This window comes from Bombus impatiens, unplaced genomic scaffold, assembly GCF_000188095.3.
Source record: "Bombus impatiens unplaced genomic scaffold, BIMP_2.2 scf_0027, whole genome shotgun sequence".
NCBI classification, from domain to species: Eukaryota; Metazoa; Arthropoda; class Insecta; order Hymenoptera; family Apidae; genus Bombus; species Bombus impatiens.
The window spans coordinates 1506426-1528314 of NT_176446.1; the positions used below are offsets into that span (position 1 = coordinate 1506426).

At 33.7% G+C, this 21889-nt stretch overlaps 5 protein-coding genes across 10 annotated transcripts; 2 read left to right on the forward strand and 3 right to left on the reverse strand.

Annotated features, from left to right (window-relative positions):
• Positions 1-1925: 1925 nt before the first annotated feature.
• On the forward strand, positions 1926-12929 carry LOC100742930 (facilitated trehalose transporter Tret1). 5 transcript variants are annotated; one of them, XM_033321317.1, is made up of 4 exons: positions 1926-2173; positions 2708-3014; positions 10556-10869; positions 10945-12929. In XM_033321317.1, exons 2-4 carry the CDS (start codon positions 2959-2961, stop codon positions 12234-12236), a joined length of 1662 nt encoding a protein of 553 aa, XP_033177208.1. In that variant the 5' UTR covers positions 1926-2173; positions 2708-2958; the 3' UTR covers positions 12237-12929. The 5 variants fall into 5 exon arrangements, with proteins under 5 accessions (XP_033177208.1, XP_024224074.1, XP_024224082.1 ...); XM_024368306.2 differs by lacking the exon at positions 1926-2173 and having other exon boundaries at positions 2691-3014; XM_024368314.2 differs by lacking the exons at positions 1926-2173; positions 2708-3014 and adding an exon at positions 4846-5484.
• On the reverse strand, positions 12732-14052 carry LOC100748317. The gene is made up of 2 exons (XM_003484905.4): positions 13860-14052; positions 12732-13774 (listed from the first exon to the last, which is right to left on the reverse strand). The coding sequence occupies exons 1-2, from the start codon at positions 13912-13914 to the stop codon at positions 13122-13124; spliced, it is 708 nt and encodes a 235-aa protein (XP_003484953.1). The 5' UTR covers positions 13915-14052; the 3' UTR covers positions 12732-13121.
• Positions 14053-14119: 67 nt separating this feature from the next.
• LOC100748437 (proteasome subunit beta type-3) lies at positions 14120-15352 on the reverse strand. The gene is made up of 3 exons (XM_003484906.4): positions 15212-15352; positions 14358-14923; positions 14120-14275 (listed from the first exon to the last, which is right to left on the reverse strand). The coding sequence occupies exons 1-3, from the start codon at positions 15212-15214 to the stop codon at positions 14227-14229; spliced, it is 618 nt and encodes a 205-aa protein (XP_003484954.1). The 5' UTR covers positions 15215-15352; the 3' UTR covers positions 14120-14226.
• A 363-nt stretch (positions 15353-15715) lies between these two features.
• Positions 15716-19880, forward strand: LOC100748556 (cullin-2). 2 transcript variants are annotated; one of them, XM_012386945.3, is made up of 8 exons: positions 15716-16132; positions 16744-16937; positions 17043-17541; positions 17628-17807; positions 17881-18099; positions 18177-18347; positions 18419-19363; positions 19438-19880. In XM_012386945.3, exons 2-8 carry the CDS (start codon positions 16834-16836, stop codon positions 19567-19569), a joined length of 2250 nt encoding a protein of 749 aa, XP_012242368.1. In that variant the 5' UTR covers positions 15716-16132; positions 16744-16833; the 3' UTR covers positions 19570-19880. The 2 variants fall into 2 exon arrangements, with proteins under 2 accessions (XP_012242368.1, XP_003484955.1); XM_003484907.4 differs by having other exon boundaries at positions 15717-16132; positions 16744-16952.
• On the reverse strand, positions 19740-21661 carry LOC100748675 (homeobox protein ARX-like). The gene is made up of 3 exons (XM_003484908.4): positions 21294-21661; positions 20717-20919; positions 19740-20630 (listed from the first exon to the last, which is right to left on the reverse strand). The coding sequence occupies exons 1-3, from the start codon at positions 21505-21507 to the stop codon at positions 20292-20294; spliced, it is 756 nt and encodes a 251-aa protein (XP_003484956.1). The 5' UTR covers positions 21508-21661; the 3' UTR covers positions 19740-20291.
• Between the last annotated feature and the right edge of the window lie 228 nt (positions 21662-21889).

The following is a 21889-nucleotide window of genomic DNA, read 5'->3' on the forward strand; positions in this document are numbered from 1 at the left end:
TTATAGCTAATATCAGAAGCCAGTCTGTATTCTTATAACACGATTATTTTGTCACCGATTCCGAACAAATTCTTTGGTAAAGTCCGTTACATTGGTTAAACATCAATTTCCTAGAAGATTGTATCAGAATATGCATATTTTTCTCGTGATAATTCCATTCCTGTAACAAGATGTACTGTTTATTTGATTAGGATTGATGTAACGGACAATCAGTCTTCGTAATGCAGTAAGAGGTTTTCCGTAATTTTCCAAAGCCTAAGCATGTGATTAAGTTCTAGAAATCCTCGTGTAATCCTCGTGACAAATAATCGATTCGTGAGAATCAGTAGATAGAGCATACGAGTCAGCCCGGCGACTCGTTATTATCCTCTGATTTGATTATTCAATTAAACAGTAACCGTGATCGATCCAATGGAGCCGACGATTGATCTCTTAGCACGCGCGCCACACATGAACTCTTGATTTATCGATCTCGATGTACCACAGATAGTTGACCTATTTCTTCGGAACACAACAATTTACCTATTATTACCTAATCTAATTTTTGCTCAAAGAAAAGAGATTTTCCTTCCGTGTTGTTTCTATTGCTTCGCTTTAAAGATCAAAAGTAAACGTTTAAGAAAAAAATTTGATATTGATATAGGAATTTGATCTGTTAATAAGATCCTATAGAAATGTTTAGAAACTTATTGATAATTTGAAGAATAAACAAAAAAGGTAATATACTGAGAACTATATTTACAATTTTATATAATTGGGATTTTTATTTCACCGTTAATACGGATTAAAATTGAATATTTCTATCTCGCATAACAAAGACTATACGCAGCTAGTCACACTAATAAAATCTTTGAACATTTCCTGTTTGCTTGGTCATCATTCTTATGTCAATTGAAAGTAACCAGTGAAACTTAACGTGACAGTAATGAAAACGAGTTAATAAAAAGTTCAAAGTCACGTTGCTCGGGTAAACTCCATCAGTGAAGTCCGCCGATACACGTATGTGAAAATAAATTCAGGTCGATCGATCGAAGACCAATTCGAACTCGATCTCATTTTCGATGCGATATTACATAATTTATAAGCTTGGCGGAATCGTAAATCAAGAAACAATCGATCAATTGCGCCGATTTCATCAATGTTTCAGTGTTTCTCCAGCTGTTGGGAACCTGTCCAATTAGCGTCCCCAATAATTTGTTTCTTGAAGTCAGGACCTCTACATTTTTAGTCCTTCTCTTCCGTGATATCCGAGTTATTTGCATAAATTTCTCGTTTTTTCTAGATATAATTTCATGCAAATAAATATCTGCATGTGCAAAAACAGAATGTTGCAGAGTTAGTTGAATATGTACATACATATCTTTATGTTTTAATTATTCATTCTTTAAGCGTTCTGTGTAAATATCACATCTTCGGTAAGTATATATTTGCCAGAAAGTAAATGGAAAATCGCAAGTATAAGACTTAAAGAAGTAATATTAATTTGAAGTATGTGTCTGGAATAATTTGCGAATTGAATTTCTTACTATGTAATGTCAAGGTTCCTGCATCTTTAATTGAATAATTATGCAATCAAGACGATTAATATAGATAAATCCATAGATATTTCTCGTCTCTACTTCTCAGTATTTTAATTTAAAAAAAAGGAGAAAATCCAAAAGCAGAATTTCCAAAACCAGAATTAAAATTTAATAGATAGTCTAATTATTATTATCTAAAATTCAACCATTCGACGTAGATTCTTTTTAACGATGAAATTTCTATTTTCTTTATGAAAAATTTCACTAAGGGAAATATCTTTTTTTTTTCGAGAAAAACTTTGTTTGCTTGGTGAAGAAGCAGCGACCACGCATCGATACGGTTGATATATTTTCTCCGATCATTTGTTTCTTTTAGAATTATGCAAGTAACTTAGAAGGACATAGGCGTCGTGCATCGTTGCAGAACACGAACGATTGTGCAACATGCTTTAATCTGAACGCGGTGTCTGAATATTAATTCCACATGATCTCATATTATTTTCATTCGATGCAAAAGGTGTCGCAACGAGAGTCAAATAAGAAGCATAGCTGCCGTCCATTCAGGAATTCATCCTATTGACGCGTTTTGGTACGCGACGTGGTACACAAATAAGTACAAGATCAGTGTGAAAATCCGTCAGACATTGACGCAGGTAAATTAATTTCCGAATTCCTCCAAATTTTGTCGTGTCTTGCGTCTTGTTTCATTTTTCAAATGAAATTTTCAAGTGTTTACGACAGAAGATCGATAATGATTTCGATTTCGATGAATAGCGATACTTCTTTCAACTTTACTAAAAATTAGTTGTTTACAAATCTTCTTACATAAAAAGGGCGGTCGTTTTCAAGATTGCAAGTGACCTCTTGCCGGAGAATAAGAAAATTAATTCAATGAAACGCGAGAGAAACCAGAAATATTGCTACGATTCCATGGCAAGAATTTCGATTAAATTTACGTAAAAAATATGTAATCTGTTTCCGACAATAGTGCGTTATCGACATCGTCGATAAGAGCGCATTTATGATCCAATAACAGCACCGACTTGTCACAGTGGAAAAGTTGTTGAATGCTTAGAAAATTCATAGCGTGTAGAAAGATACATTTTTGTATAGAAAATTTTATTTAAAAAATGATTTTTAATTCTAATGGAGTATTATTTCGACGTGAATTATCCACGATTTCGTAGGATCGCCGAAGATCAACGAAAAGGGTAGATAGATGGATCATTTTCTCGCATTGTCTAACGTGCCTAGTTAAACGAAGATGTTACTCCCGGCATGAAAATAAGTGAAATTAAATAAAACAAGACAGAAAAGACGTAAGAGGCACATGACTGCAGCTTGATATGAGAAAACTCGTGACAGCAGGCTCGATAACCCACCGAGAATAATTTAATCGACCGCAACAACCGACAAACGTGTTCAGTCCTTCGTCAACATGTCCAGGAACCGGAATTACGAGACATTTACAGACGAGTGTATGTCTCTCAGCGAGTAAGTACTTACTCTATGAGAACATTCTTTCACCGATGCATTTTTGAAAGGTAAAAAGATCAGATAAATTCGAGGTTGACCGTGTGCTCTTTTCAATCGATGATTTAACTGGTTCGTTCGGCCATTCTCCATGTCCACTAGGTGAATCGATCGGTAATATGGTGGGTAATTGTCTAATTATGGTTCTAGCTTGAAAAAAGTCTATTGGGAACATTTAAAGACCAGTGGGAATGCTTTTACGTAAAATTCGTCACGATCACGAATATTTTCCTTCTCTGGAATACTCATTTTAATTAGAGGGGAGAAGGTCTAAACTAATCGTGCTTAGTGTAACTTCTTGTGTGATTAACCTTTCGCGGCTTAATTATCTCGAGTGTTGTGAGAATTTTTATTGATGATTTATGTAGTAATTCCATGGATTAAAAATTGAGAAAGTAGATATCATTTTTGTGTCAAGAGGAAATCGATGCAGTTTCTTTATCAGTCTTCTGGTATCTTGAATTATCTTCAGTAAAATCGTGGCTTAAAGGACTTGTTTGAAAGATATGAATGAAGACACGCGCTGAGCTTCAGATTATAAATGCATAGCTAGAATATAGAGTATATATAAAGCTATCTTCGATAAAGAATTATATAAAAGCCTGATTATTTGTCTATTGGTAAAAGCGTCATGCTCTATGATTACAGTATTTGTATGAGATGAACTATTCGTCTAGCTTATCTCTATGTACGACCATGTTTTGTAGTATGTTTTAGTGTATGTACGATTCGTCATCGTACGAAAATAAACCAAAATATAGATAATATAAAATTAGAAGAAATCTTAAAATACAAGAGAAGTGAATACAATATCATTACGAAAATTTTCTGTTCTTACGATACGACGTGCAGACATGATGCAGACGAGTAAGAATATATTTCTCTAGACCATCATGTTTGCGATAAAATAACAAGTTAGTTTTTAATGTTGTTTGATATCTAAATATTGTTCCTCGGGATTTTATGAAAAGATTTTATCTCTTGATGAGAGCAACTTTACGAAAACGTGCCAAAAAAGAATTTCTGCTTATCCGTTATCTCATTTTGCACATTTAGCTCCATACGGAGGAGACATCAATATCTTAATTCACAAACAACCATCGTGACAAATTCAGTCACGAGTTCTAGAAGCGACAAGCGATACGGTCCTATTTTTCTCAGATAAACAAATGATCAAATCCTCGCGATTGTTCTTATCGATACGAATGTAGATTGCGCTTTACAGAGTATACTTTCGATTCGGAAAGAAATCAGAATTTAACATGTCCTTTTTTTCTCATCTGACAGACCGGTTAGTAATATTTTATTTTTACACTCAGTCAATATGAACACGTTGTTTGTGGTAAACTGAAATTCCATATCCAATTTCCATATTATTATTAGCAAGTAATGCCTGAAAATACAATCGGAATAACAGTGGTAGAATTAGCATTCGTTCGAGTGATTTTTAGCAATTTTTTTTATCAAGTATATCTTTCTAGAATTTTTAACATACTATTTACAACTCTTGCAATATTTTTTACAATTTTTCAGAATATCTTGCCTCAAAATTTGTAGCACACTGCTTAATTCTGTTTAATAGCTTTTGATTGGTATATCAATAAAAGTATTTTTTTTTTTAGCGAATTTTCTTCATTGATGTGATAAATTGGATCGAGTTTCATTTTTTCAAGAAATTTTCGCGAGCACGCGGCAGCTCGAAGGACGCATGTGCGCGCGGACAAAATTCGCGCGTCTTTCTACTGCGCAAGTCAGCGGGAACTCGACCAACCAAAAGGTCGGTCGCTTCTGCTTATATAAAGCTTTACCGGCAGTTGTCGTAAGTACATTCGCTTTGCGCGCGTCGTCCAAGAAGGGATGAATAAAAGTAATTTCTTTTTCGTTCCTGCTGTTTCTACACAAGTGTTTTCCTGTTTCTACTCGTTGTGATTTCCTCTTTCTTTTTTCTTGTTTGCTTGATTACGATTTTCACTAACAAAATTTCCTACCGCAAGAAGAAATCAACGTCAAAGAAAGAAGAAAAGCAGAAACAATCACGACCGTCAATGTTCATATATTGTCCATGGAAAAAGATACAAGTGGGATTCTACGAGATAGGGCGAATAATTGGCGTATCAAGAATTTCTTGAGAGAACGAAAACTATTCCGGAAAACGCTACGTGATTTCGTGATACTTCGTTAGAGGTGACGGAATTTAACTAGTTTAGACAGAGAAACAAAAGAGGAAACAAAGACGGGAAGAAAACAAAAGGAGGAAGAGAGAAAAGAAAGGAGGAAAAACAATGCGCGAATTTCCTCTCATAACGAGCATATCATTGTGATTAATAGACTGTGATATATAACTTGTACATATTTTATTTTACTTTAAAATCGTTCTGTTTGAGGCAAACGACAACTGAAGATCAATATGACGAACACCATGGCAGAGTAAGTGTATACATAATATATAAGTACATGTACGCGTTTGTGCCATGTTTGTTTTACATCTTTTACTTGCACAATGTCCTGGTCCTACGATCACACATAACGCAAAATTTGTGTTAATTGTTTGGCCTCGTAATTACGTTTGGACAATCGTAATTATGTATATCACTAAATCTACTTTAGATAATTATAATTTGCTTTCCCCACTAAGTTTCAAAAGAGCCGAATTTTTCAGTTAATTTTCCAATAATAATTACTAAACTACGAAGATTTATTCAAATCCTCTCTCTCCCGTGAACAGAGTTAAAAGGACAAACGTTAAATATTTTATTTGATCTCTTAAATACTATAGTACTTTGGATATTTTTGCGTATTAGATGCATTCTATAACCTTTCGTACATTGAAATTTCCCATAGCACGTAAACATGTTGACTAAGCTATTCTAGTTGTAAATTCCTTTGAGCTTGGCACTGTTTATCTTAATGCGTATATTTCGTTTTTCTCTTCAATGATTTAGTATAATTTTCATCAGAATCTTACAGTTGGAAGTTAGCCTGACTTTCTCACTGTTTATCGTAATTGACTGATTGTAACGTGACGCACGTTTTTCTTTCTCTCGTGCGATTCGTTGTAATTTTTACAGATACTTTCTTAATCTCAACAAAATATTATTTATAAGTATAATTTATCAAATATGTTCAACCGCCGCTCTTGTCGGATATTCTAGAAAATTAGTTAAATTAACTAATAGGATAAGCGATAAAAGATAATAACGAGCACGTGAGGAAATTGAACCACATTTTATTTTCTTCGTAATTCTGCTACTTTTTTTAATCCGTCTCCATTAGTCATCAATTATTGACGAGCGATGAAAGTCATTCAAATTAAGCTCTCGAGTACGCGACGTTCACGTCCATTTTCGGTTGTGATAACAATAATTAATCACAATTGATAATTTTCTAGGTGAAGGATCTTTCTATTCGACACGCTACGAACAAATAACGATTGAGGCTATTTACCGCGACTTAACATAATTACCCTATTAATATGCACCGTTAAGTAGTGGTATTGATAACCATATAACAATTAAAGTTCGATGTTTCGCTCGCATCGTGGGTATATTACAATTATTTTCAAACAATACTTATTTCTCTGTGAAATATTTTCTACGGATAATCTGAGCGAACTAGAGTTCATAATTAATATTAAAACCATCAATTTGTAATTTCTCATAGCAATTTTAGAGATAAAGGGTGGTTTATTTTGGAGAAAGTCTAGAATTTTGATGAATGAAGCCTTATAGGTACATTTGCCGCACAATTTGACTTCTTCGGTGCTTTGTTCAAATTTTACACCTTAGTTGTAGCGAACAAAGCAACGTTTCTAATCCATTCGACTCGTCTGGTTTCGTAAGTCATAAACGTTAATTCCTGTATACTTCGATATAGAATAGAACTCATGGTACTCCCGAGTATTTTCTGGAATTTTGTTTGCAACAATACGACCATGTTCAATAGAGAGTTTTAAGAAGGTATTTAACGACAATGTTCGACAGGTTGATTGATAGACCTCGATTGTCAAATCTCGGTTTTGATATATCAGTATTAATATATTCTTCTTGCATTTTCGATAATCCATCATCATCGCAATCATCGATATATAACAATGTTGTCTGTGTGATCGCGTGGTAGTAGTAGTAGTAGTAGTAGTAGTAGTAGTAGTAGTAATAGTAGTAGTAGTAGTAGTAGTAGTAGTAGTAGTAATAGTAGTAGTAGTAGTAATAGTAGTAGTAGTAGTAATAGTAGTAGTAGTAGTAATAGTAGTAGTAGTAGTAATAGTAGTAGTAGTAGTAATAGTAGTAGTAGTAGTAATAGTAGTAGTAGTAGTAATAGTAGTAGTAGTAGTAATAGTAGTAGTAGTAGTAATAGTAGTAGTAGTAGTAATAGTAGTAGTAGTAGTAATAGTAGTAGTAGTAGTAATAGTAGTAGTAGTAGTAATAGTAGTAGTAGTAGTAATAGTAGTAGTAGTAGTAATAGTAGTAGTAGTAGTAATAGTAGTAGTAGTAGTAATAGTAGTAGTAGTAGTAATAGTAGTAGTAGTAGTAATAGTAGTAGTAGTAGTAATAGTAGTAGTAGTAGTAATAGTAGTAGTAGTAGTAATAGTAGTAGTAGTAGTAATAGTAGTAGTAGTAGTAATAGTAGTAGTAGTAGTAGTAGTAATAGTAGTAGTAGTAGTAATAGTAGTAGTAGTAGTAATAGTAGTAGTAGTAGTAATAGTAGTAGTAGTAGTAATAGTAGTAGTAGTAGTAGTAGTAGTAGTAGTAGTAGTAGTAGTAGTAGTAGTAGTAGTAGTAGTAGTAGTAGTAGTAGTAGTAGTAGTAGTAGTAGTAGTAGTAGTAGTAGTAGTAGTAGTAGTAGTAGTAGTAGTAGTAGTAGTAGTAGTAGTAGTAGTAGTAGTAGTAGTAGTAGTAGTAGTAGTAGTAGTAGTAGTAGTAGTAGTAGTAGTAGTAGTAGTAGTAGTAGTAGTAGTAGTAGTAGTAGTAGTAGTAGTAGTAGTAGTAGTAGTAGTAGTAGTAGTAATAGTAGTAGTAGTAGTAGTAGTAGGCAATACAATCTCGTTTGCATCACTAAACGTTGCGGATGAGAAGCAATCGTTGACTAATCGTAATCGTGTGTACTAGGTGTTCGATTAATTCACTTCTTCCCGTAACAAATTGAATTTCCGCCGTTCAATTTTCCGCGGCGTTGGTCCCTATTGTTTTCCGTTGTCGAACACATGATGTAAGTGATCTATTAATATATACCGACCAAAACACGATTGTGTTCAGAGTACACACTCTACACTTGAACCCTTTCATGTAACGCGTGGACAGAAATAATTCCGTCCGAGTGTGCCAAAATTTGTGAGTCTCTCCCGGCTGAGTGTACGCGATAGATAGCGAGGACAAGGCGGAGAGCAGCGTTTTAAACTTGATGTGTAAATTTAATATTTGCCTTCGAAAGCTTCCACGAACAAACACGTGCATTTTATTGTTCTCTTTTTCCTCGAAAAAATATGTAGGCCGGCAAATAAAAATCAAGGCCGGGTTTAAAAGATCGTCGATGAATTCAAACGCTCTTTTTGACTGTGTTTCTTTTAGTAAACATACTACATATACGACTATTTTCTGATTCGAAGAGTATCAGAATACATACAATACAAGTGAAGGATATCTAATCGTGAAAAACTATTTTATATTGTTTGTATCGTTTTATACACTTTTGATATCCGTCAGCGTTTCCGCGCACGAATAAACAAAGATCGGATCTGTATTATACAAGTATGTAGAAACGAAGCCGTGATTACACACAAGTACATTGCAAACATTGCATCCAGCTGTGTTTTATTAATAACAAATCTGCATGTGAAAGCAATCTCACCAGTGATATTTATCATTACCGTGCGGTTATCGTTGCACCATTCGCGTTGCTCGCGTCACGTTAAGTATGTTCTCCGCTTGTTCCCAATGGGCGTACAAATGTACAGAATCTTTAAAGCAATTTGCATTACAAAACGGCGCTAGAAAATGTAATGTAAAAATATGGAAAGTACGGATTAAGTAGCGAAATAATTACGCAATCGTCTTTTCACGCAATCTTACTTTGCCAAATGGAAAATCGCGTTGAATAATTTTCAATACTTGTGTGGCATCAGACTGCAGATTTTTATCGGAAGTACAGAAAATATGCATAATATGGAAAAATATGTAAAATATCGAAAATATAATAGGTTTGGTTTGTTAAATTTTATTCATAAAGATATAAATCTGCATAAAAATTGGCAGCCTGTTTATTATAATTTTCTATAAACAATACTTCTGCTTTCTATTAATTCTGAGCATAATGAAGTACCCACATATTTGACCAAAATATTTTTCCAATTCAAAACTGCCGATTTGTAATACGATCGGCTAATTTATTGTTACACTATCGTGCGTAAAGATAACCGAATATATATGTGCGTGCACTATAACAGAATATACAAGCATATGCCTATGCATACTCTTATCCGCGATAGCATTAATATAATTGCTAGCAGCTGTGGTCAGAAAAAAGTGCAATTTCAATCAACGACAAGAAAATGTTCGGTTTTAAAGTTTATGAAATTTTCAACTTCGTATGCGTTCTGCTTCTACGAGTATTTTCGAAGTTGAACCGATTTAAAAAATCGCTTATCGATAACTCGTGTTAACATTGGCTCGTAATCTGCTCTAAACAACCGCCTTACCGTCATCATCTTCGCTAATGTTCTAGAAATTGTCAAACAAAGAAGATACCACTGTGCCAGCGCGTGCTATTCGTAGCAACATATCACAAAGTTCTCTTTGTTAATTCCGTTATTCTGCCGATTTGATGGTCTTAATTACATTGACCTACTCCTTTAAGTTCGTTCACAGGCCACAGAAAATTTTCGCCATTAAATATTCACGTCAGCTATTTAGTCACTTCGAACTTTGTCAAGGCTATTATAATTGCATACGAGATTTGCTCTTTGTTAAATTACAAAGTACACGATGGTGTTCGTAGAAATAATTCATAAATCGATTTCTAGCTGCTAGCGAGATTTAGGTCGTGCTTTATTTTGGTAACGTAAAAGCAGTGCCAAATTTTCGAGTTATCTCGAGTGTTACTATTATGTATGTATCTTATACGCGATAACAAGGGTTCATTAATGCAGAAAAGATTAATTTTCAATGGATGCGTGTATATATGCGTCTTTTATTTTCTTCAAAAAGGTGATTCTCAAGTAAATACCGATATGCAGTTTCACATGTGACGCACGCTTTATCTGTATCGAGTAAAACTAATTATCTCTCAGCTCATGGATAAATAACTAAACTGGATACGTTGTGTTACATACAGAAAAGTATATATATCACTGCGTGTTTTACTTTAGATCGATCCAAATGTTTCCAAATGCAAATAAATTAAAACTATTTGTCTATTTCATTACATAAATTCATATCGTGTAGGTGATCTCATTTCACGGAAATATTTAACAAGGCGGATATTAATACAAAATGAATTATTTATTGCAGAAAAAATGGTGACATCCAAAACTCAGAGAAGTCATCGTTGGTGGAGTCAAAGATACTTCCAAAAATTCAGTCATCCAATCGTTTGGAAGATGTACAACCTATGCTAGCGACAAACAATGCAAGCAGTGATCCAGAAAATGGTCGTATTGTTAATGGGAGCGTTGTCAGGCAAGTTCTGGCAGCAGTAGTAGCACAACTTGGGACTATCAACACTGGTATGACCTTTGGTTTCTCTGCCATCGCTCTCCCGCAACTTCAAGAACCAAATAGCACCATTCCCATCGTCGAAGGTTCATCCGAGGAATCATGGATCGGTAAATTAATACCATTTAATTAAGATTCGTAAAATCGTATGATCATGGTTATAACAAACTATGCTTTCGCTACAGCTAGTATGTCTTCTATTGGAACTCCCATCGGATGTTTGATGTCTGGATACATGATGGATGTACTTGGAAGGAAACTATCTCTCATTATCACAGAGATTCCTGCACTACTTGGGTGGATATTAATTGCATTTGCAACTAATATTCATATGATATACGCTGGAAGATTCTTCGTAGGACTTGGATCGGGCATGGTTGGTGCTCCAGCTCGCGTCTACACGGGAGAAGTGACTCAACCCCATCTACGAGGAATGTTGACCGCTTTTGCAAGTATCGGGGTCAGCACCGGTGTTCTAATCGAGTATTTATTAGGAAGCGTACTTACGTGGAACATCTGTGCAGCTGTTAGTGGGATTTTACCTCTTGCCGCTTTACTGTTGATGTTTCTATTTCCTGAGACACCGTCGTATCTTATGTCTCGTAGTAGACCTGACAAAGCACGCGAAGCATTACAACAGTTTCGTGGTAGTACATGTAATATTAATCAAGAAATGGAGACACTTATCAATTTTTCAAATAAGAACAATATCAAGCGACTAACAGGATTTCGTGAGATAGTCAACGCTCTGTTAAAACCTAATGCTGTTAAACCATTTACTCTGTTATTTTTATACTTTTTAATATACCAGTGGTCAGGTACAAACGTTATAACTTTTTATGCCGTTGAAATTTTCCAAGATTCAGGGGCAACGTTAAACAAGTACTTAGCTGCAGTAATTCTCGGGATAGTTAGATTAGCATCAACCATTGTCGCTTGTATCTTATGTAAAAAATGTGGACGAAGACCTCTCACGATGGTTTCTTCCGTTGGTTGTGGACTTTCCATGATAGGATTAGGTGGATATATGTGGTTAAGAAACTACTGGATTACGAATAATTTTCAACTTATTGCTACTTGGTTTCCTGTTTTATGTATATTTTCATACACTATAACTTGCACTCTTGGTTTCCTTGTTATTCCTTGGGTAATGATAGGCGAAGTGTATCCAACACAAGTACGCGGTATTATCGGAGGTTTGACTACAATGGCAGCCCACTCTTTTATCTTTACAGTAGTTAAAACGTATCCATTTTTGGCTAGCTCAATTACTCGGCACGGTACTTTCATTCTTTACGGTTGCATATCTTTATTCGGCACGATATACTTTTATCTGTGTCTTCCCGAAACTAAAGGTAAAACGCTTCAAGAAATAGAAGATTATTTTTCCGGAAGGAACGATGACTTAAGAACCGGAAGTATAGGTAGACATAAGCCAAAGATGTTAGAAGCGAAAAAGGGTCAGATATTGCCTTGAATTACTCGCACAGTCAACATTTTAATAGATATAAATTAACGAATCTGTCTTCCATTGAACAAACACAAAAGTTACATGGCTATGTTTTATTATTACTAATCAAGATTAATTCTTATATTATTATCAAAGAGTAGTTTTAATTTAAACAACAGAAAAATGGTATTATATATATATATTCGTCTTGTAACAAGACATCGGAACTGGTAACGTGATCAAAAGACTTCAAAAATCAATGAAGATCTATTAAATCATATTAAGACTTCAATTATCGATATCCTGATATTTTATTTTTCGTTTTTAAGTAAGATAATTTTAATTTGCGACGATATCTATTTATTGATAAAATATTCAGGTAATTTAAATACTACATAACTTTTTTAATGAAATAGTAGTAATAAGATATATTTTTGTAAGAGTTATTGACAGGATCAAATCTACTCGTCAAAAAACGAACAGAGGGAAGAAAGGAGACAAAATATGTACATGCTTTACAGATGTTTTAATATGCGCACAAAATCCGAAAGGTGCTATTTATTGTTATAGTATTATAATATTTGTATATATGTGACAAGAAGATAACATACAGTTAACAAGCTATATAAGAAACATTTGTAAACAAACATGGTGTGACAATGTACCCAAGTTCCAACAATGCAAACTATTCTATAAGTTAAATTAAACATTTTTAATATATTTATTGTGTAGTTTAGAGTCATATTCTACCTCTATGATCCTAATGTCACAAACACTGTTCTGTCTCCCCAAAAAAATAATACACTCTTCAATTTTTAAACATTAAAAATTTATTTTGCATATCTGCATAGAGAATCAAAGTATATTATTTATTTCTATAGTGATAAACAATTATGTGTCCAATATATATATTTAATCAAGTGTTAAATGTGGTCTATTACGTTTTCTCATTCGTTTTTCTACTTTTTCTTGTATGAATTTTTTAATCATGTCTTCAGGCAATATTTCACCTTTAAATGTTCTCGGTAATATTTCTTTATCCAAAATTGCAAGTCTTTCTTCAACATATTTTTTAGGATCGAACATGTGAGCTTCTTTAATTTGCGCAATTAATTCTGCTTGAAATACCTTTTCCTTTGCTGCATTACGATTTACTCTTATCTTCGCCCACACAAACTTCATTCTTTTACGCAGTTTCCTTCTTTTGTGTTTCTTCATCTTTTTTCTTCTAATTACTATTAAACGTACAGCTAATTTTTCTAACATATTTTCTGTTGTAGGAAGTTCAAAAGATGTATTTGTTAATGGTAAATCCTGTTTAGTAGGCTGTTTTATTAAAGGTTCTTCCATTGATGGTATATATCTTGATAATGGTATTTCATATATACTTTTTTTAGTAGTACTGTCTGGATTTCTAAAATCTATATCAAGTGTTTTTGGTATAAATCTAATATGCACGTTTGAAGGAGTTACAATTAATGCATTTTTAGAAAAATTAGAAAAATGCAAGGTATTATTGGATCCTTTTAACATATGGGAAGAGTAATATCTCGCGATGAAATTACCTAAAATAATCCATAGTTATGTTTTGTATTAGGTTATCTTCTCTGCAATATAAAATTGTATATAAAAATCATGTACTTTACATACTTTCTCCCTTTATTGTTATTTGTCGAAATGCTGCACACAATCTGCTAACAGCCATTGTAATTCTTTTTTACATATTTTTATAAACAGAAGCAAAATTAAAATATTAATATTCTATGTATCAAGCTGAAGTACTGACCGATCCAGAACATAACCTCATTTACTTTAAAAAAAATATGGTGGCGTACACGTATAGAAACTGTTACCCATATGGATAAAACAAATAATTATAAATGCATAAAATAAGAAATAACAAAATTCAGATTTTACATTTTGTTCGTTGAAAATGATTAATTTATTTAAACAATATATGTTCCTCTTAATAAAAGATTTTATATTGGTATACAATACAAACGTATTTAAAAGTATTTTAATCCATTCGTGTCTTAATAGTCCTGGTTGTAACTTTATCTTTTTCTCTGTAATTAAAAATTAATTGATATCTTAGTATCTTAAAACAAAAAAGAAAGGAAGAAAAACATAGAGATTAAAATAACCTACATTATGTAAACAATAGCACCCCAACCAGATATTGCATCTCTGTCACATGCATTTACCAATGCTTGGCTGATTGTTTCAAAAAGATCATCTGGCTCCATATCTGGCTCATAAAGCGATTCACACATTCCATATAGCTGCTCACTACATGTTCCGCCAACCACAAAATCATCTGATGGACTTATACATCCTATCAAATCCACATTACAAACAAATGGTTCATAAGTAACAGGACTTAATCCAGCAATGACGGGCTCTACAAAATAAGGTCCAAATCTTCTCTCGTACAATAAATTTGATACCATTGATGCAAATGTTTTAGGATGTATCTTCCTATTTTCCTTCAACTCATAAAGATTTAATCTAAATCTTAACTTTTCCATTACAGTTTGAGTATCGGTGGCAAGACCAGGAAGGCTAAGATATAAGTGAGATCCCATTTCAAAGATCTTTTGAAAATCACATGTTATGGTCTGTGCTTGAATACCAAATCTGCGATCAGCAGCTATTGCTACACAATTCTTGCCTTTCATTGCTATGATAGCTCCACCATTATAGGCTAAAATACTCTGAAAAGAATCACAAATAAATAAAATTGTGATAGGTAAATTTATCCTATTAACATAATTCATTTCAATTAACTCAGATTTTTAACTAATTAATAAAATAAAATTTCATTTATAACATAGTTATATCGCTTTAGCATAGTTTATAAAACGTGCAATGTCATTAACGTATTTGACAGCAACATAACCTCTTTTTTACTTTATATTATTTTAAAATATTAGAGTATGACAGTAACCAACGTTTTAAAAAATCGAAGAGATGTACCAAGAATTTAATATACGAAAAATTACCATTTTTAGACGGTCCCGAAGAATTCACCAACAATTAAATGCGATATTACTGCAAAATGTACCCTGAAGTTCTATATTCGAAGCGCAACTTATGTCACGAAACATATAATGTATAGAACTTCGATTTTCTTTTTCGTTGTAAGTTATAAACATAAATTTACATAACTCACTTTGTTTAATGATCACTAATAATATATAATGTTCGTATTTAGACTCATATTATAATTAATAGAATTTCTTGATATTTTATACATATTTTCAAAAAAATATGCGGGAAAATCAGTATCATCTTAAGTTTTTGATTCTCTAAAATCCAATAATCTTTTACATAACTTCTGGATTGCATCGAGGTATATTAAACATGCTTAGGAGGTGTTTTTATAACGGGAATAATGATCCTAAGTAAATAAAATGCAATATATTGCATAAATTTTTTATTTACATAAGAGCAATATAATGTATTCCTCTATTGAGATTGAGAGTAGAGCCTCTAGATAGTATATTCCATCATCCCCTCCAAGATCTCAGAAAGTCAAGATAAAAGGGGAAAACATGGTTCTGCAATGTTATTGAGAAATTCGAAGCCGTTTAATGTTTCGCATTTGATTCGTTGTCTATTGTAAAGAAGAAAGTTTATATTTTTTGTGGGTTCAAAGTCCTTTTTTAAATAAACGTTTCATAAAAGTGATAGCCAAAGTTAAAACCAGAGGTGGAAAACGAACGAGGGCGAAAGAGAAAGAGAAAGAGAGAGAAAATGTGTTCGATCAAGACGAGTCATTGTAAATGCCATGAATTTTGCAACTGGGAATGATTTTCGAATTAGCGGAAGAAGAATTTTCATAGAATTTATCTTGATAGGAGTTAATATCAATTGGCAGTTGTATTCCGAAGAATACAGATCACTCTTCCTACAAGTTTTTGGTTAGTGGTTTCGATCAAAACCATCTGGATACAACCAGTCAGCTGTAACTTGCAACACGCGTTTACACGTGCATTTTATAGTTTATTATAGTTCGATGATCAATTAAACATATCATTTGAATTTAACCATAATAAGGTCTAATACGATACAATTGCAACACAAAATGATCGTTCTTAGTCCGCATTTGACGATAATTTACGAACGGTTCATATCTTTTGATACAAATGTACAGGCGCTATTTTGAGTGCTGATTAACTCGATCTACTTCTAGAAAAGTGTTACAAGAAATAATTTGCTGGTCGTATGCGCTGCGTCAAATACGATTGAATGAAAAAAATTTCAGACGACCATGAAATAAAAGTGCACTCGCGATGTATTTTACTTTTATGTTATTTTTAAACCACTGATATACAAAACACTTGGACTAAGCCTTGTAGTTTCAGTCTTTGTATATAGTTAAAAGATTATTCTTGGAATATATTTTAAGTGTTTGGCTTTAATATTCTTTAATTCCGTGACTTTTAACATATATTTAATTAGTGCAAATTTCTTCTTATCTTTCTTCTGTTATTACTTATGAGATTGTAATCAATATATTATCTTTTTGTAGGTTTAGAGGTTTGATAATTATATTATAGAATTTATATAATTAACTCTTTGGTGTTATAAGTCTTTGATATTTTGTTGATTGTATAAAAGAATGTCACTAAAGCCTAAACGAGTTGATTTTACTCAAACATGGGAAGCATTACAAGAGACTGTAAAGTGTGTAATAACATTATCTTATGTTCCACGTGCAACATGGTATGATAGATTCAGGTACTTTATGATATCTTCTGGTTATTTTCAGAGTATTAAAGTAGTTATATATTTTGACATTATGTATATGTTTTGTATATTTTGTTTCAGTGATGTGTATTCATTATGTGTGGCATATCCAGAACCACTTGCTGATCAATTGTATTGTGAAACAAAAAGATTTCTAGACAATCATGTCTTCCAATTGTTAGCAAAAGTTCGTGCCCAAGGTGAATCTAGTTTACTGCAGGCATATCATCAAGCCTGGACAGAATATTCACAGGGCATTAATTACTTGCATTGCTTGTACTTATATTTGAATCAACAACATATTAAAAAACAGAAACTTTCGGAGGCAGAACTGATTTATGGCATGTCTTCCACTACGATTGTTGATTGCCAAGAACAAATGGAAATAGGAGAGTTAGGTTTAGATATTTGGAAAACAAGAATGATTATGCCATTAAGAAAACAGCTTGTCTCGCTATTGTTAGATAACATTCATGCAGATAGAGTTGGTACATCTCCCACAGCAAGTACAGAAGTTATTTGTGGTGTGATACAGAGTTTTGTTCGGGTTGAGGAATATAAAATGAAGGGACAATTAGATGTAAGGATTTCTATTGTGCTACTTAGTTTTCTTTAGTGTAATATATGTTCCTTGCAAAACTTTTTATATAATGTGTTTTGCTTTAGATGTACCAAGAAATTTTTGAAACACCTTTTCTTGAGGCTAGTGGAGAATTTTATATGAAAGAAGCAAGCGATTTACTTCAACAATCGGATGTAACCCATTACATGGAAAGAGTGACATGGCGACTCATGCAGGAGGAACTTCGTGCCCATAAGTTTCTTCATGCAAGCTCTGTGCCTAAAGTATATTTTTATATATTAAATATAATGTACGTTAAATTAAAGTGATCGATCGTTTAACAATAATATATTGTAGGTGAGACAATACTGCGAAGGAAAAATGATAGCCACGCATGTAGCGTGGTTTCATTGGGAAGGGCAAAGGATGATAGAGTACGAACGTAAAAGAGATTTGAGCCTCTTGTATCCATTGTTAAGGCCATTACCTTCAGGTCTGACGACACTTGTACAAAAATTTACTGAACACATTACTCAGCAAGGATTACAAGCAATTAGCTCTTTACAGGGAGAAAATGTAAGAAATATGACAATACTAAATGTAATTTTATTTTCTATGAAATTGTTTTATTATTTGATAACTGCATAATGTAGATACACACGCAATTCGTGGAAATTATGTTGGATGTGCATCGTAAATATTCGGAATTGATCAAAGATGTGTTCAGAGGCGATCAAGCTTTTGTAACTGCTCTCGATAAAGCATGTTCGGTTGTCGTGAATCATAGGCCTGCTCCACGGCAACCAGCTAGAGCACCTGAGCTAGTAAGTACTTTAAATAGTGGTATTTCAACGCAATTTGTTTAATTTTTTTAATTTGTAATATTTCAATTTAGTTCGCTAAATATTGCGATTCTCTGTTAAAAAAATCTGCGAAGGCGGCATCGGAAGGAGAAGTTGAAGAGAAACTAGCACATTGTATTACCGTGTTCAAATACATTGATGATAAGGATGTTTTTCAGAAGTTTTACGCACGAATGTTAGCGAAGAGATTAATACACCAACAATCGCAATCGATGGATGCCGAAGAATCAATGATTGATCGTTTAAAACAAGCTTGCGGTTATGAATTTACGAATAAATTACATCGAATGTTCACCGATATGTCAGTTTCAGCGGACTTAAATGCTAAGTTTACAACGAGCTTACGAGAAGGAGATAGAGAAAATCAATTAGGCATCGGTTTTGTAGTATATGTGTTACAAGCAGGAGCTTGGCCATTGGGTTTACCACCATCTTCAGGACCATTCGATATTCCTCAACAACTAGAAAAGTCCATACAGGCATTCGAAACTTTTTATCACGCGCAATTTAACGGTCGAAAACTCACTTGGTTACATCACCTGTGTCAAGGTGAACTCAAGTTCAATTACTTAAAGAAACCTTATTTGGTAACTGTACAAACATACCAAATGGCACTGCTGCTTCTTTTCGAGCATTGTGATTCGATACAGTGCAGAGAAGCCGCTGCATCATTACACTTATCGCATGATCAATTAGTTAAACACGCGACCAGTTTGGTTGATTGTAAAATTTTGAAAAAATCAACAGATGGAGAATTAGAAGAAGATACGACTTTGACGCTCAATTTCGATTATTATAATAAAAGAACGAAATTCCGTATAACTGGTACGTTGCAACGGGATGTACCGAACGAGTGTCACGATGTCGAAACTACACATCGTAGCGTCGACGATGACAGAAAATTGTACCTGCAAGCAGCTATAGTTCGTATTATGAAGAGTCGTAAGGTTTTGAGACACAATCAACTCGTGCAAGAGGTGAGTTTTATTTTGACATGATACATGGGAGTTATCTAAACACGATGTAACTGAACGTACTAATACGATTCCAGGTACTAAGTCAATCTAAGGTTACATTTGCACCATCAATCAGCATGATCAAAAAATGTATTGAAGCTCTTATAGATAAGCAATATATCGAACGTACGCCAAATAATGCAGATGAGTATTCGTACGTCGCATGATTTTATTGTACCACTTGACACAATCATTAATTTATTTCATTCAGGGTGCTTTGTGATCGTTCGTAATACAATAATTTTTACTAATGTTTTAGTAAAACGATTGATAATTCCAAATTTTATTTGGTCGGATACATCTTTATAGAAATGAACAATACTTTTTCGAATGATAATGCCCAAACCAAATCTAAGATTTGGAAGATCAAAAAAAGCATCCTGAATTGCTTTCTTGCTCCTAAATCAATTGATTAATAACTTAGTTTATTCAATGACTTATAATATATGTGCACGGAATAAAGATGATTACTATTTTATGCTGGAACAATTTCATTGGTTTCCCAAGAATAAAAATTTAATTTCTGATTTTGATATAACGTACAATTATTACTACTCGTTTTGAGATTCATTGAATCCATATGAAGAATAAATCTATATATTTTTACAAAATTATGTAACAATATTCCAAGCATATTTGAATTTTAATTTTTATATCATTTCTTATAATAAGTCTCTGGTCCCTCATCTTGAAATTATAACATACCAGTTAAAACTGGTAGTAATGTACATGACACTTTTGATGGCCATATATTGCACGATACATGGTGAGATTTAAGTGACATTGCAAAGAATTGTTTGCATCAGACACTTTGCTCTTTAAAAATGTTACATAATATAAGGAATGTTATTAATCAGTTCCACTACAGCATAGATTTGGATTGGTACTATTAGGAACGTGGAGTTTTTAGTTGTAACAGTTCTGGATCCAGCAAAGGATTGTCATCTGCCTCTGATTCTAATGGCTTATTCATACTATTAACCACAAGAGGTGATGTAGTGGCTGTGTTACTATATGGTGAAAACCCTGCCCATTCCATGCCAAGATATATAGGTGGTGGGCTACCCAATGGTGGTTCCAGTAACAAATGATCTGATTGTTGCTGCTGTTGCTGCTGTTGTTGTACTTCCTGACATTCAGAAGGTGGCATATGCGAGGTCAAGTGAGTGGTTACTTTACATTGTTTTTCTTGTTTTCGCCACTTTGCTCTTCTGTTTTGAAACCATACCTATATGGCATAAGCAAATTGTTGAATCTGATTAATAATTATCAATTGCATTTTCCGAAGCAATAGAATACATCTCTATTATATACCTGTACCCTTGCTTCTGTCAATTGGATACGTAGAGCAAGCTCTTCTCTAAAAAATACATCAGGATAATGTGTCTTCTGAAACGCTCTTTCTAATTCTTCTAATTGAAAGTTTGTAAATGTGGTGCGGTATCTCCGCTGTTTCCTTTTTCCAACTCCAGTTGATTGTCTATCCTCGCTTCCCGGACTTGGTGAAAAGTCATACGCTACAAAAGTTTATCGTTTTTCTCAACATTATTATACTTGATAAACTTTGTGTGAAATTAAGCGTATAATATCGCGGATTTAATGTAACCGTTTCATCTTCAACCGAAGTACAGTCGGTGCAAAACATTACGGAAATTAATGAATTGATTCGGGGATTCACACGCTGCTTCCTCATTGCACTTAATCATGTTGAATGGCGTAAAATGATTCATAACTGTTAAACTGATTACCACTAACTCTATTTAAAACAAGGGCTGCCGATTCGCTTAATGCATTTAGCAATAATTTAATTGAGGACTGCCCCAACTTACGAGTCGACAGGTAGAGAGTGGCAGTTAATTAAATCAGGTCTGGGGTGGCAGGGTGCACTTACAGAATTTTGTAGGAAAGCAAACTGAGGAAGATTGAGCGCCTATCAGACCAGCCAGAGCAGTCGACTGTAGATCTCCTCCGGGGTTGATCTCGTCTGGTGCTCCAGCGGAAGCGACGATCGCTCCAGTGGATACTAAAGGATCGCGCGGTGCACCCACCAAAAACAGTTGTCTACTATTTTCGTTTGCACTTTCGTCTTCTTCCTTTAAATCCATTGCAATATTTAGCTTCCGTTGTTTAATTAATCAAACACAGAATAGACGAGACAGACGTTACACCGAATGAAAGATAGACTAATGGTAATTGAATCACTACCAGGTTGAGAAGTTCGTGTGGGTACCACAGCGACTCCGCAACTCTGCTATTTCTTTTCTCTTTTCCTCCTTTTTTTCCTTACACCTGTACGACGTAGATAGGGTAGGGGACAGAGTATATTCAACATGAACTCCCTCAAGAGGGGTAGTGAAGCCTCAAAAATGTATTGCTTATACACCACGAATCAATAGCATGAATGTACACCAGAAAAACGGTATATCTAGTTTTCCCCATGTGATCATTAACTATTTTGTGAGAGATTGATACTCGCACGATCGTATA